Raw genomic sequence first — 14,166 nt, 5'->3', positions numbered from 1 at the left:
TCTTACTGGTGTAAGGGACAACCTGATACCTGTCCATTACCACAGAGAGGCCCTAATGGGATGAGTACTAGGAATAGGTTTGCCCCACTAAAAAGCCTAGAAAAATGCGATTGACTCCAGGTGGTGGTCAATGTTAGAGGTAATAGAAGCATTCACGGCGGGCAGGACGATGGAAATGATGGAATGAAGGAAATTAAGATAATTTCCTGGAATATAGCAGGTTTTAGTCGTTAGAGGGCTCTAACAGAGTGGCAGAATGAACTAAATATACATGATATTGTCTGGCTCCAAGACTTCTGGGAGACAGGGTCAATATCGATGGATGGTTTTAGAACCTTTGAGAACCCCTCAGTTACAGCTATGGCAGGCAGGGCTGAAGGTGGTGTAGCAACCCTTGTAGAAAATACTCTTAGTATTAGAATATTAAAGATCTGCAACGAAAGCCTTTTTCATACCAATGTTATGTAAATATACAAGTGTTTAATGTATGCCTGCACTGCACTTTATCCAACTGCTGCCAGACCCCTATGTGTGTTATTCCCTTGCTTCCTACCTGTGGTCTGTGGCGAGGCGTAGATGTCTAGTCTTGGAGGTGTTTTAACGGGCAGTAATTAAATGGAAGATAAGAACCAGTTTTTATGAGACATTTTTATATGGTGTCTGATTTTAGGTCGACAAAATGTATGTGTAATTTAACCTATATTTGGCACTTTTCATGCATTGAAAAAAATGCAAAATAAAGTTTCTGTGCACGAAGTTGCCCCTGTACAAAAACAATCCTGCGTGCAACACAAGCATCCTTTCACCAGGGTGCAAGGGTATCTGATTTGGTGCTAAGCAGCCAAAACAGCACCAGCACAGGGAAAAAGGCAGGAATGTGCCGTATTCTTTTAAATACAGAGTATTCCTGCTCTTTTCCTGTCACGCAGCGTGGCAAGGTGACTTGCTGAGCTGCATGACATTCTCATAAATATGCCCCCAAGTTGCCAGGTTGTAATAGACAGAGATACTTTCTGCTTAGAATAGGCTGTAGGCCATATTTGTTTCATGGAACTGTGACTTTACAGCCACCAATCTGTACAATTATCTTTGCCAGTGAGATTGGTTCAAAGGTAGAGAGGTACAAGCTATAAGTAACTAACCCTGCAATAGTCATACTTGTGAGTCTAACTGTATAGAAGGTAGTCGTGTGTCTTTTTTAGATTCCCAAGGAGACTGGCCCTGTACTGCACTCTGACACCTTTCGGCTAGGTTCACGCTGTACAAATACCACATAGATACATACTTGCATACATACATTGTAATGTTCGTGTGACAAATTTTTTTTTGATATTTTTGCATAATTTCTGGAAAGCAGTAGGTATACATGTTTTCTGTCTTTTTTGTTGTAGGGGAGCTGGCTATTAGAAAAGTCAGTTTGGGTAATATGACCATATTTTATTTTTATAGTGGTTTATGGGTGTAGCAGTGCCTTTAATAGGGTGTTTGTCATTTTGGTATCATAAAATTATCTAATGTATTCCTTTTATTCTTTTAGAACAGGCTACTGCTGTCCCTGTTATTATTTTTATCCACCTTTACTCCACTGAACACTAATGGGATTTTAGGATTTAGACAGCTCGTAGCCAGTCCAAAAAAGCAGTAAACATACTTTGAGATTAACAAAATGGGGAGATTTAGTTACCAGGTCTGCCTGAAGTAGATTCTAATGATACATTTCGAGGTTTTCTATATGCACTTGTCACTACGGTAGAGGTGCTTTGTTAATGACTTAATCTGAGCCATAGGTTCCCGGGGCACGATTTTTAAAGATTTTAATCGGATTGGAATCCGGTTTAGTCGCAGACCCAACACAAAATCCTTTTTGGTATTTACAGAGCCACATAAATGCTTATTTCCATTGCTTTATATAAAAAAAGAAATGCAAAGCAGCACATTGCTGTGCCTTGCGTTACTTTGAATCAGGTAGGAGTTCCATGGGAGGTACATGGGCATTCCTGTGCATTCATCCTTGGATTATGATGCAAATCCATATCTAAAAATACTTGTAGACATGGGTTTGCACCAGAAAGATGCACCTGCCTGAGGCTTACGTAATAAAGGGAAATAGCTTCATTTCTCTTTGTTTTTTCCTTTTTGCATGTGTGCTGCATTGTACAACACACATGGCCTCAAAGGATAGTTATTGTACAGTAAAGGATACCTCCCTGCACAAGGGTGCCCACGTTGGCACTAGTGGAGCCACAAGAGTGCCAGCGCGTGGAGACAGCAGAACTCCGCAGATCTGTGAAGATAGGGCGCAGTTCTGCTGTCTCCCATTCATGTGATGCAGCACACAACTTCACTTGCTGCACTGCGTTGTGTGAACGCTTGGAATAAGCCCCTTTGTCTTTTGCAATATGTTGGACTGTGTACATATCCTAAATCATGCTTTAAAAGAAAATACTATTTAAAACTGCCCAAAACAAAATATGGACAGCAAGGTGTCCTCAGTCAAAACCAAGGTATTGTGCAGTGCACATTATGGACCCACATACTCTCACATATATACACTGCACATATATACAGGCACAACAGTTTACTGTGTTACTTCTTCTCCAGTTATGCCCTTAGTGTAGGTCCAAATGTACATTACAGACAACTTCTACCAACCTCTGCTGGGCCAGGGGAGGCTTTGGGGTTGTTGTTGCCCAGCACAGACCACCCTCTGCAATAATGTTGGAACCATCCCAGGTGGTATCACTGCATCTCCCATTCAGTGGTGCTGTTGCTTGCATCCAACACTAACTACGTTGTAGGCAAATAGTTGCCTGGCTGGTGTTCTGCTCTTTGACACATGACGGTTCAAACATGCGCTCTGCTCATTGTATTTGTTCACTTTGCAGGCTGGTAATCGGACGAGGGACATCATTTCCGGAACCACTGAGATCTGCCAAGTCTAGAGTGGTGAATAATTCTGTTGAGTGTTGTCGTTCGTGCCTGCACTGTTGTGGCGTGACGTCTCTGTAGTGTTACGTCATCTTTTGGATGTTTTGTTCTCTGGTCACTTCTTGGTATGTGTCAGTTTTGTCTGCCTCCGTGCGTGTCCTCTGGCTTCTATCCTTTGCTTCTTTGTTTTGCTGCATTGTAGCAGCTGTTTAAAATAATTGTAATGTAGATAGTACGGATGTAAACAGATGAGTAGTAGCTGCGTCTTTTCCTTTAATTTCCGTAGTCCTTGCTGTCCGTCTCTGCTTGCAAGCGGGGTGCTTGCTTGCATGTGGCCTGTTTCTGCTTTTGGCACTCTATCATCAATGGGCCGCAATAAAATGATCGCCTCTTTAGCGTCCGTTTTCGGGCAAAAAGCGGCAATAATTGTATCTCTTTATTAACAAGAACACGCTAGCAGGTGTTTCCTTGCCTTAGCACCCGGCTTCTTTCCGCCTAGCCTCGCTAATGAGATGCAAGGTAGGTGTACCATGTAAAACTGCATTGTAAAATATCGCTAACGGGCCTCCGCAATAGTTACAAGGCTGTCCCGGACACGCGTAGATTTAAAAAGGTGTGCTAAGCGCGGTTATCGCCGGTGTCTAACGTCTGCAAAATGTCAGACTTGCCTATCTGTATAATGGGAGCTGGATTATAAGGCTTTGTCCCCATCTCCCTACCAACAAGGATTTCCCTATCGCTGCAGTTTTATCCCTGAAATTCCAGTGATATTACTGCATTTCGCCACTTTTGCAGGATTTTTTATTGCCTCAGTGATACGCGTTGTTGTTAACGCGCTAACCGGGCGATAAATTCCAGCGACAGACGCCGATAAATAAATAAGCGCTAAGCACGCTTTGCGATATTTATCGCCGTCTATTGATAATATGCCCCCAGACAGGGCTGAACTGGCCATAGCGGGCACCGGCCAATCCCCCGGTGCGCCGCTCGGGTGGGGGCCACTTTCGGGCCCCTGGGGGCTGTTTTTGTTACAGGGCCGTTTTTGCTGCAAAATCGGCCCTGTACCAAAATCAGCCGAACACCGGCCCCGGCCAAGAACTCGTCGGCGGCACCTCCAACACCCCCGTGTGGGCAATTGGGGAGGAGGGGCGGCCGAGCACTTTGCCAGGGCGGGTTGTGGTTCCCAGTCCGGCCCTTTCCCAGATCTCTGTGTGATGCTCACTGATATGTATTATGTTTGTGGACATAAGTCGTGAAGTAGTTTTCAGTAGTACAGTGGTGGACACATAATTTGCGGTATTTTAATGTCTGTAATTTACCACTTGGTGGGCATCTGACTCTTGGACTGTACGCAAGGGATTCCTTGTTTTTATATGGCTCTTTATGTTGATCGTTCTGAAGAAAGAGGGGGTTGAGTGCCAGTCTGTCGGGGTTGTTAGAGGAAATGAATGCTGCCCGCAGCTTCCTATCAGAGTGCACAGTTAATGACTAGTAGCATTGAAAGCTCCCTTCCTTAGATAGCAGGGAATAATAAGCATTGGCAAAGCCAATAGGTCTCACCTATGCGAGAGCTATTGACTTTGGCAATGTGTTTGAGCCGTTATGTACACCAGTGCTGTTGCTGTTCAGCATGGCTAAACGTTTGTGGTATGGGGCAGATTGGGCTATAGTGGAGTGGGGCAGATTGGGCTATAGTGGAGTGGGGTAGATTGGGGTTTAGTGGAGTGGAGTAGATTGGCGTAGAGGGTGTGGGGGTCGAGTGGGGTAGAATGGAGTGAGGTGGAATAGGGTAGATTGGAGTGGGGTTGCTTGGAGTAGTGAAGTTGGGTAAATTATCGTGGTAGATTGGATTGGCGTACAATACGTGTGGTTACATTAAGTGGAGTGGGGTCGATTGGAGTGGAGTAGTTTGGGGTAGATTAGAGTGGGGTAAATTGGAGTGGGGTAAATAGGAGTTGGGTACATTGGGGTAGACACATGAGATGAGATGATCTGTGTTCTTTTGGAAAATTATGAAGTGGCTGCACGCAGGGTGTGTCTTTAATTTTACCAGGCATTCATTGACTTTTTTTGGGTGAGTGCCAACTTCACTCACAGACTCAGCTGGCTTCAACTTCATCAAGTTAGTGCCCAGTGAGGCCTCCTTGTCAAATGGCAGCCTTCGTAAAACTCATGAGAGCGGCCAACAGTAAGGGCACTTGGCCTTTATTATCATTCTCCTCAACTTTGCAGAATTGCAACCCTGTATTATTTGAGCATGTTTCTTCTTCTTTATCAGCCAGTTCACATGTGCAGAAAGGAAGAACCCTGTAGCCAAGAATGGAAGAAACGTATTCTATTCTTTGGGGTCCCATTTAACATGTTTAATCAGGAATGTATCTATCTTTTGGGGTTCTGTATGACCTGTTTAATATGAAAATAATTTAATCAGAGTTGGACCGAGTACCAAAATCCCTATTGAGAAGAGCAAGGGTGATATCATAGTCATGTGCTTGTCAATTGCAGCAAAGATTAGGGACAGACTGTTGCTGCAAAATTGTTTGTGGTAGGATCATTGTCTTATGGGCAACTAAGTTGTTCTCCATGCAAGCCAACCACAACTTCCATCCCAGAACCACAGAGATAAAGGGTGCAACATGCCTAAAGGCAAGATTGCTAGAGCTGGGCTTGGAGCTTTATTAAAAAATTAATGGCACCTTGCAAAAACTGAAAATCAAAGAAGCCCCACTTTACCTTGATGGAGAGATAATATAGGTTAACTCAGTTACACAGTAGCCTAAAAATGCCTTATTGTAGGCCAGAAAACAAGTCTGTTACAGGGCACAGTACCCAGCATACACTAGAGCAAGTACAGCAGATAGGAGCAACTGAGAATCACTAAGATGAAACAACGATCCTTGACGCCCTCGGGGTAGGCCAGTGACAGCTATAGCATCGGAGGGTCGCCTGATTCTTCCAGGCGGCATCAGTTGTAGGGTGACTACATTTCTGCAATTTGCGATTGTGGCTTCTGTCCCACTTCAGGAAGCCCATTGTCCCTCAGTTTGGTTCAGCATCACTTGTAACCCTTCCAAAAGATAAGAAGCTGTCACTCCCAAGCCCTTTTTTTAAAAACATATTTTTATTGACATTTTGTACGTTTATTACAATTACACAAGCAATAGTTGAATCAATTTTCAGTACAATTCTCTTTTATAGCTTAGACAGGGGTACAGACATTTCCTTCCTGGGGCATTGCATGGCGTCACATATCTTGCAGGTACACTTACTGACCATCACTCTTTACTTGCCCACCAGCCCCCAGCCTTAATATATTAGCGATTTTCGTAGCCCACGTCTACCGCTCTTCCCTGCCATGTCTCGGTGGGCGGCGCTAGCCGCTGCCCAAGATTCAGGTAATGTCCTCATCATGTTACTATTACACCAATAACCATAAACAGTTCAAAAATTAAAAAAGAAAAAGAAAACAGGAAACAGAAAAAAGGAAACAATAAAATTCTGCATGCATAGGGGGCCGAGGACTGTCTGATTCTAAGGATGCACTCTTTAATCCTATCAATTACATGATATGTTCTGCACAGTATGCGGGTCCTCCTGTTGTTGCCGTCTCTCCATCCACCGACCCCACTCTCTCAGGTACCGTCTGTCTTTCTCCTCCCCAGGGTTACTGGTTCACCTTCTTGTAGCTGATATACCACACGTGCCCCCTCCTTGTGGGTCCAAGGCCGTCTGTGTGGGAGCATGCAAATCACTCACTGTCACTCCCAGACTCCCCCTCTCCCACCCCACCCCCCAGTTGCTTGTTCCCGTTCTGGGTTTTGCCAATTCGCCAGCACTTCTTTCCATAAGTCTGCTATTGGTCGTCTCCGGATGCCCCTCGCTTCCTCCCAACTCAGGGCTCTGCCCTCCGCTCCTGCCCAACTAATAACCTCCCTGTTCCAATTGGCCACCTGTGGCCCAGTGCAGGATTTCCACACCAGCGCTATCCGTCTCTTAGCTAGGGCCAGGTCTATAAACTGATTCCCCACTTTTCGTTTGGGAGGACGCGAGAAGAGCCCTAACAGACAGACTTCCATAGTCAGCAACAGCTCCCTCCCCAGTGCATTCTTAATCTTATCCAGGATTTCTGCCCAGTACCCCTGCACGACTCCACAGCTTCAGGTCATGTGTACACACCCAGCATTCACATAGGCACACCTGGGGCACTTCCTCAATTATTCACCATACGTGACAACTCCCCAGCCCTTTGTGATCTGTAAAGGGTGCTTATCTGTGGCTGGGAGGCGGGGATGGGACACAGGAGTGGCCCAGCAACAGGAAGCTTCAGGAGCATGTTCAGTTACTGAAATGCAAATTCAGCCACGTGCTGATAAACATCCCTGGATTTGAGACTGAATACCATGCTGGAGATCTGTCCTGGTAGTATGCTCTGGGTGTTTATTTCTTCCATTAAGCCTCTTTTAAAGTGACAGTATATTGTCAGATGAGTGGACAATGAACGTATTATTTGCCCAAGATCAAATATGTGTTAATTTAGTACACCTGAGACTGTGGCACACTGGTACTTGATGCAGAGCCTATACATTCATCACTATATTGCATTTTGATGAATATACCGTCGAACTGGGCCCTCTCCACTTACGCAGGTAATATCCATTTTTGTAACCACACCCTCACTAGAAGATTTTATACTCATTCTAAATACTCACCATCTTCTAAAAAAATAGAGCAGAGGTATAAGGTTAAAAAGTGATCGCTCTGAATTTGGCCAAATGGGAAGCTGGGATTAACACTGTATCTCTTGATTCAACGTTTGAAACTAGGCCACAACTGGGGTGGCAGTGATTCTCATGGAAATGCCAAGGGGTCGTCCTGCCCAAGAAAATGTCACTGTGTTTTGGGCCTTGCCCAGCTTTATAATACAGTGTGTTATCCATCACGTTTAGGTGAAGTCATACAACTGAGATTAGATGTTAATTATCTTAGTCCCAGGGCTAAAACATACCCTCTGGACCAGGTCCTGTCACAGTAGGTGGTTACAGGGCCGTATTCATGGAAGAGGCTGATATTTATCATTGATGCTGCAAAGCCTATTTCATTCTATTTGGATACCAGAGTTGTCGTCATTTTAAATGGGTCCCTCAAAGATTGCATTAGCAATCAGTCAAGACTTACTGCAAGGGGCGGTAAAGTGATTAGAACACAAATACAGTGTGATCAGTAATCACACTCGATAAGCTCAGTCTTGGGCGAGTAATATCCTTTAATATGGGCTGATTTAATGTAGTTGAATTTAGTACCTCTATTTGGTGTAAACAGCCAACAATAGCTAGGGGTAGCAGCTAATATTATTTGTTAGCCCTGGCACTGCCCATGCTATCTTGGTGTCAAGGACAGAAATACAGTCAGTGCAAGAATGAATATTAAAGGCTCCAATGGGCCTGTTTACAACTGTGGTTTGTTCTTGTTGCCCGTTCTTTAGCACCTCAGAAAAAAATAAGAATCTATTGAGGGGCTGAGGTGAAGACAAAGGTGTAACACTGTGAGGTCATAGATTGTCAAAGTGTGCATGCTGCCACATCTGCTATTCCTGGCACTTTTGTGAATTGACACTCCCTTGTCTAGAGTACTTTAGAAATTGGAGAAATATGTGTTAAAGTGGCCATCCAATGAATTGTGTCACAATTGGTTTTCCAACCCAGCCAGACATCCTTATACAAAGGGACATTCTGGAACCCCTATTGTTGGCAATTGTTGATAATGCACGACTGCATAAGAGGACACAATTTTTTTTATTGGCTAGCCCCTTTCTTCTGGTGACTACAGATTTCTAGTGTTCTTCTGATGAATCATGTAATAATGCTGCATTACTGGAATGCAGAAATAATATATCAAATCTCGGAAACAACATGACACATTACCACCAGCAAAAGGTTGGTGATAACTAAACACACATCAATCCAAAAAGGTTGCGGTAACTGTATAATTGAATTTTATTTTCCTTATTAGGAGCCATAGAAATACAATCCAAGGTAAATACCTCCTCTCACAGTTGCAATAACTTTATTACTGTATTAAGATATTATCCCTAGTCATAGTCTTAGAGTTTAGACATAGAGTTTTAATGACGCACATATCACCCGAAGGGGTCTCAAAGCGCTGCAGCGAGTGTTAGTGAAGGCGAAGATAGAACAGCTGAAAATGGGGGGAGGGTGGGCAGTCAGAACAGCCAGGTTTTAAGCTTTATTCAGAACTGTTTATGATCCGAAATAGTGCGAAGCTGCAATGGGAGTTTGTTCCACAGGTGGGGCTAGATGGGTAAATGATCGGCCACTGTGCCTAGCGGTTCGCACCCTGAGTGGAGTGAGAAGATGTTTAATTCCATACCTAAGGTTTCTATGAGGGAGGTACCAGTTTAGGTTTTTGGCCAGGTAGCTTGGCCCATTTTCAAACAAGGTCTTGTGTACCAGAAAGCTGACCTTAAAACGGATCCATTTTCTAATTGGTAGCCAGTGAAGAGTTTTCAGACTGAGCGCTGACGGGGACCGAGGTGGAAGGTTTAGTACCAGCCTGACAGCTGTGTTCTGTAAGACTTAGAGCCTGTTGACAAGCTCTTCATTAATTGAGGCCATCAAAGCATTTCCATAGACAAGACGACTGATGATTAAGTCATGGACAAGCGGTTTCCCTGACTCTAATTGGGATCCATTACGTAGGCTCCAAATTAGGCCATAACAGGTGCTCCCTATTTGGTTTACCTGGTCTTTCATGGATAGCTTGTCATGGAATTTTACTGCAAGGTTGCGTACCTTGTGTTTAGGAGGACAGGGGCCAAGACAATGGGGCCACCAGTCGTTGGACTAGTGTTCATGAGCCTTGCCAAATAAGATGATCTTGGTCTTAGTGGCATTGAGCTGCTGATAGTTAGCTTGCAAACAGAGGTTAATATGAGTCATACCATTTTTAAACCCTTGATTTAGCATTGCATTTTAAGTGAGGGCCAATAAAGGTCGTCACACCTACACATCCACATGGGCAATCATAACATTTATTATAGGATTGCCCCTTATATCCTGTATTATAAAAAGTGAAACACTATGTAAAATTAGCCCCTCAATAGCAAATGCAGGATGTATGCAGTGCTCATAGATTTTAGAAACAGGTGCAGAGATTCCACTATGTGTAAAGATTTATCCACAGTTGCAAACAGCCGCTAAGGAGGGAACAATCAGTCTTCCCAGGTAAGTGTCTCTAGGGTGGTCTATGAAATTGTGGTCACTTTATGGGTATCGACAAACATTTGCAATGCCTTATTACATTTATCTAAGTCTCTAAACTTACACTAAAAGTAATAGGAGTAAGCCTAGGAACATATCTACAAAGCAACAGCGTGCATTTGTAGTAAAGCTGGAAAAGGGTACAAAAGTATGTGTGAGGAAAGAAACTGTTCACAAGGAAACATATTCCATATGAGGAAAAAGTAAAATATAAAAAATATCGGTGGACTTTCATGAATATCCTAACCACATGCATACAGGCTTCTTTGACATAATATTGAAGACATAAATATTGTGTGTAAGAAAGTGGCTCTATATATACTGGACCAAATTAAGGTACAGTGTGTATAGAGTCCCCAGTGCCCAGCCCCCAGAGGTTTGGCAGAGGCTAAAGTTAGATATAACCTTACTCTCTAAAGTGGTAGCTTGGTCGAGCAGTAAGGCAGTATCAGAGGACAGTGTAAAGCATTTGTTGTACACACACAGTCAGCAAATGGTCTCACACACTCAAGAACTGAACTCTAGGCCAATTGTTTTATATCAAAAGATATAGTTGTTTCATTTTAGAACCAACAAGGTATCAAAATATACTTTCTCAGAGTTAGTTACTTTAGTTAAATACTTTTCAAATAGGCATTAGACTTTTTGAATGCAATAGTTACAGTTTGTTGCAATAGGCAACACAATTTCAAACACAATGCAACATTGAGCTCAATGGGAATGTTCGGCTAAATGCAATACATTACTTTGTAGATTACTTTTCTAACCACCAGACTGGATCCTAGATTCAGTCCTGGGATAGGTCTAGTAAACAGGTAAGTAAAAGCGTTTTGGTTACAGTGGTGATTTTTAAGGAATATTATTGTATTTTAAAAGTTGACACTTAGAAACTTTTTCAGTTGAAATTACCAATGTTATCCTATGGAAGGAAATTCAATTTGCAGGTAAAGTATGTTCACAGTACTTTTGTAATCCAATACTGGACTCCTAGGTTCAGCACTGGGACTTCTATCTAAGACAAGTAAGTAATTACGTTTTGGTAGTTGGTACAATTTTTAAAGAATATTTGTAGTTTGCAAAAATCAACACGGAAGAAATTTCACAGAAAAACAGTCAATGGTTTCCTATGGAAGAAAATTCAGGTTACTGGTAAGTATGGTAAAAATTACTTTGCAGGGCTGGTCCTGGGCTAAAAGATGCAGCACTGAGGTCTCTCCCGATAACAGGTGAGTAAATCAGAATTCGTTGTTCAGCTGATTTTAGTTTAACATTTTAAAGTTCCAAAACTCCACACTTAAAAGAATTTCTAAGTGAAACCAGTCAATGTTAACCTATGGAAGAAAAGTGAGTTATCGGCTTTTAGGTAAGTACTCAACTGGCAGAGTTAAGGTCTGGGCATAGACTCAGGTGTCTCCCAGGGTCAGGTAGGTACAGTTGGTACACCCTCAGCAGCACTGGGGCAGCCGGGTGCAGAAGTAGTTAGGCCCAATGGTATCCAATGAGAGGTCGGGGGCCTTCGGTTGGTGGCTGCTGGCTAGCAGGCCACGCGGCTGTGGGAGCTGGGCTCCTGGTCACTTGCTCATGGCAAATGGGGAAGTAGAACAGGGCAAAGGTTGCACTGCCAGGGTCACAAGGGCGATTGGGTGCATGGTACTTTTGAACCATAGGGCGCTCAAGGTTAATCAATGGAGATCTTGGAAAGTGGAAAAAGGCTGCAGGCTCGGGGGCGGAGATTCTTCAGGGGTGACCAACACTTTGAGAGGTAAGTTGGGGTCTTGGAGGATAGGTAGGCACCCAGGAGTTGGGCACAGGGGGCTGTGGGGCACCGGGTGCAGGGGTGTCTTTTGACGTCAGGAAATCTTACCCTCAGCTGGTCGCGGTTGAAGGGGTCCTTGGTTGTGAGGCTGCAGGCGTCATCTGGTTCGTCGAGGAGGGTCTTTGGGCACTGGACTTCGGGTCCCAGTCGCCGAGGGGATGTCCTCGTGGTCTTTGGTCACTCAGGCACGGGCCGGGCTGGGGGGGTGCAGAGTGTGGGGTATTGCTGTTGGAGCAGAACCACTGCTCATGGAAGTCCCAGTCTTTCAGAGGGTCAAGACAGGCAGGTCCTCTGGGGTTTTCAAGGTTGCTGCTCACAGGAATCGCAGGGATTTAGAAGGAGCAGGTTGAAGGATCGACAGGCCCGTAGGGCTGGGGCCATGTCAGTTGGTGTTGTCCTTTCGTTAGCAGCTACACGGCGGGTCTTCTTCTTCTTGATCTTCTTTCTTGTTTTTGTATCGGGATCTGAGGAAGGAAGGTTCAGGGTGCCCCTAAATACTAAATTTAGGGGCATTACAGGTAGGGTGAGGTCAGTGACAAATAGGTCCCTGTCCTGGGAGGGTACACCCCCTAAACTGCTCCTCTCCGTTGGGAGGGGGGCAGGAGCCTAGCTGTGAGTGGGTAGGGCTCCCATCCTTAAGAAGGCGGTAGACCGGAGTCGTGCTTCACTTCGCCTCTCCCACCTGAGGGGTGGAGTTGGCGCAGGCTGGCACACCCCCTTTCCTGACGTAGGGTTTCCCACCAGTCTTCCCGCCAGAGTGCGGGTCAGGACTGGTGGGGGCCAGTTGCTGAGTACAGCAAGTGGCCTGGAGAAGCTCACAAAGGCGGCATGCCTTTGAAGCTTCCCCCTGCCCATCCTGGGGGAGGAGACCTAGCACCTCGCCCAGGATGTGCATTGTTGCAGGCCCAGGAGAGCGGGGGGCTCTCCACCCAGGGGTCCAGCAACATGTCTGCAGTGTGGCAGCCTAGACAGCCTCTCAGACAAGATGTAGATTGTAGGTTAGGTTTCAGGGGGCATCTCTAAGATGTCCTCTGTAGTGCATCTTACATTAAATCCCACACTGGCATCAGTGTGGGTTTAATGTGCTGAGAAGTTTGGTACCAAACTTGTCAGTCTAGCCATTATGGTGCTGTGGAGTTCATAATGACAACCTCCAAGCACCATACACTCTTAATGGCATCACTGCACTTACAGTGCCCAGGAATGGCCTTGGGTACTATAGGGGCACAGGGTTCATGCACCTGTGCCCACACCACTGGCATAGGGCACACAGCTAGAGGGGTGACGGATGTATGCCAGGGCAGTGGGTTGGTGAGCATGGCACACAGGTATGTGTGCCATGTCGACTCTTTGTTTAGTTCTGCACCAGGACACTCAGCCAGCAAAGGCAGTGTGTGTGTGTGTGTGTGTCAGGGTGTAGGGTGGCACTATAAGTGCTGCAGCCCTTAGGGGTCTTCTCTGGTCACAATGCCCTGGGTACCCATGGTACCATTTACCAGGGACTGACATGTGGCCGGAGATGCCAATTGGGTTTTAGCTTCAATACAGTTTTAGGGAAGGAACACAGGCCCTGGGCACCTGATTGGCAGGAGCCCAGGGCACACTCAGTCAAAGCACATCAGCAATTCAGCAAAAAGGTGGGGCATGACATGCAAGAAAGATGGCACTTTCTCACATTGTGAACTAAATATTAGCCAGAAAATAGAGAGAACACAAAAATAAACTTTATATTTTTTCGATAAAATGTACAAATGTATTGACTACAAAAATATTGTGGGCCAAAATATCATAAGTAAGTGTATTGAATTTTAAATATTTAACATCATATTAACTTTAAAAAAGTATTAACTTGAAAAAGAATATTACATTTCCAAAATATATACATATATTATTGAAAACATATTAATAGGTGTTATTTATTGAAAAATAAAATGAAAATATAAACTTTAAAATACATGTAAAAAAAATAAACATTATATGGACATAAATAAAAATGTTAAATAAACATGATGAAAGTACAATCAACTACTAATAATAAAGAATAATTAAAAACGCAATGGGCCTCATTAGGATGTTGGTCAGACTACCACCGACAGGCCTTTAATGGCGGTCCGACCGACATCCAGCAGAGCGGTGCGACCGCCG

At 44.4% G+C, this 14,166-nt stretch overlaps 1 protein-coding gene across 3 annotated transcripts in view; it reads left to right on the top strand.

Moving 5' to 3' along the window:
* MAG (myelin associated glycoprotein) overlaps positions 1-14,166 on the top strand; it is a 404,692-nt gene that overhangs the window by 365,313 nt on the left and 25,213 nt on the right. Inside the window, exon 11 of one of the 3 annotated variants that reach the window (XM_078655321.1) lies at positions 2,886-2,946. The exons of the other annotated variants lie outside the window; for them this stretch is intronic. Coding sequence (XP_078511447.1) covers positions 2,886-2,942 — 57 coding nt within the window. The 3' untranslated portion in view covers positions 2,943-2,946. The remainder of the gene's footprint in view (positions 1-2,885; positions 2,947-14,166) is intronic. 3 annotated transcript variants of the gene reach the window in all.

This window comes from Lissotriton helveticus, chromosome 7, assembly GCF_964261635.1.
Source record: "Lissotriton helveticus chromosome 7, aLisHel1.1, whole genome shotgun sequence".
Taxonomy (NCBI): domain Eukaryota; kingdom Metazoa; phylum Chordata; class Amphibia; order Caudata; family Salamandridae; genus Lissotriton; species Lissotriton helveticus.
This window is presented reverse-complemented; position numbering and strand designations above follow the sequence as displayed.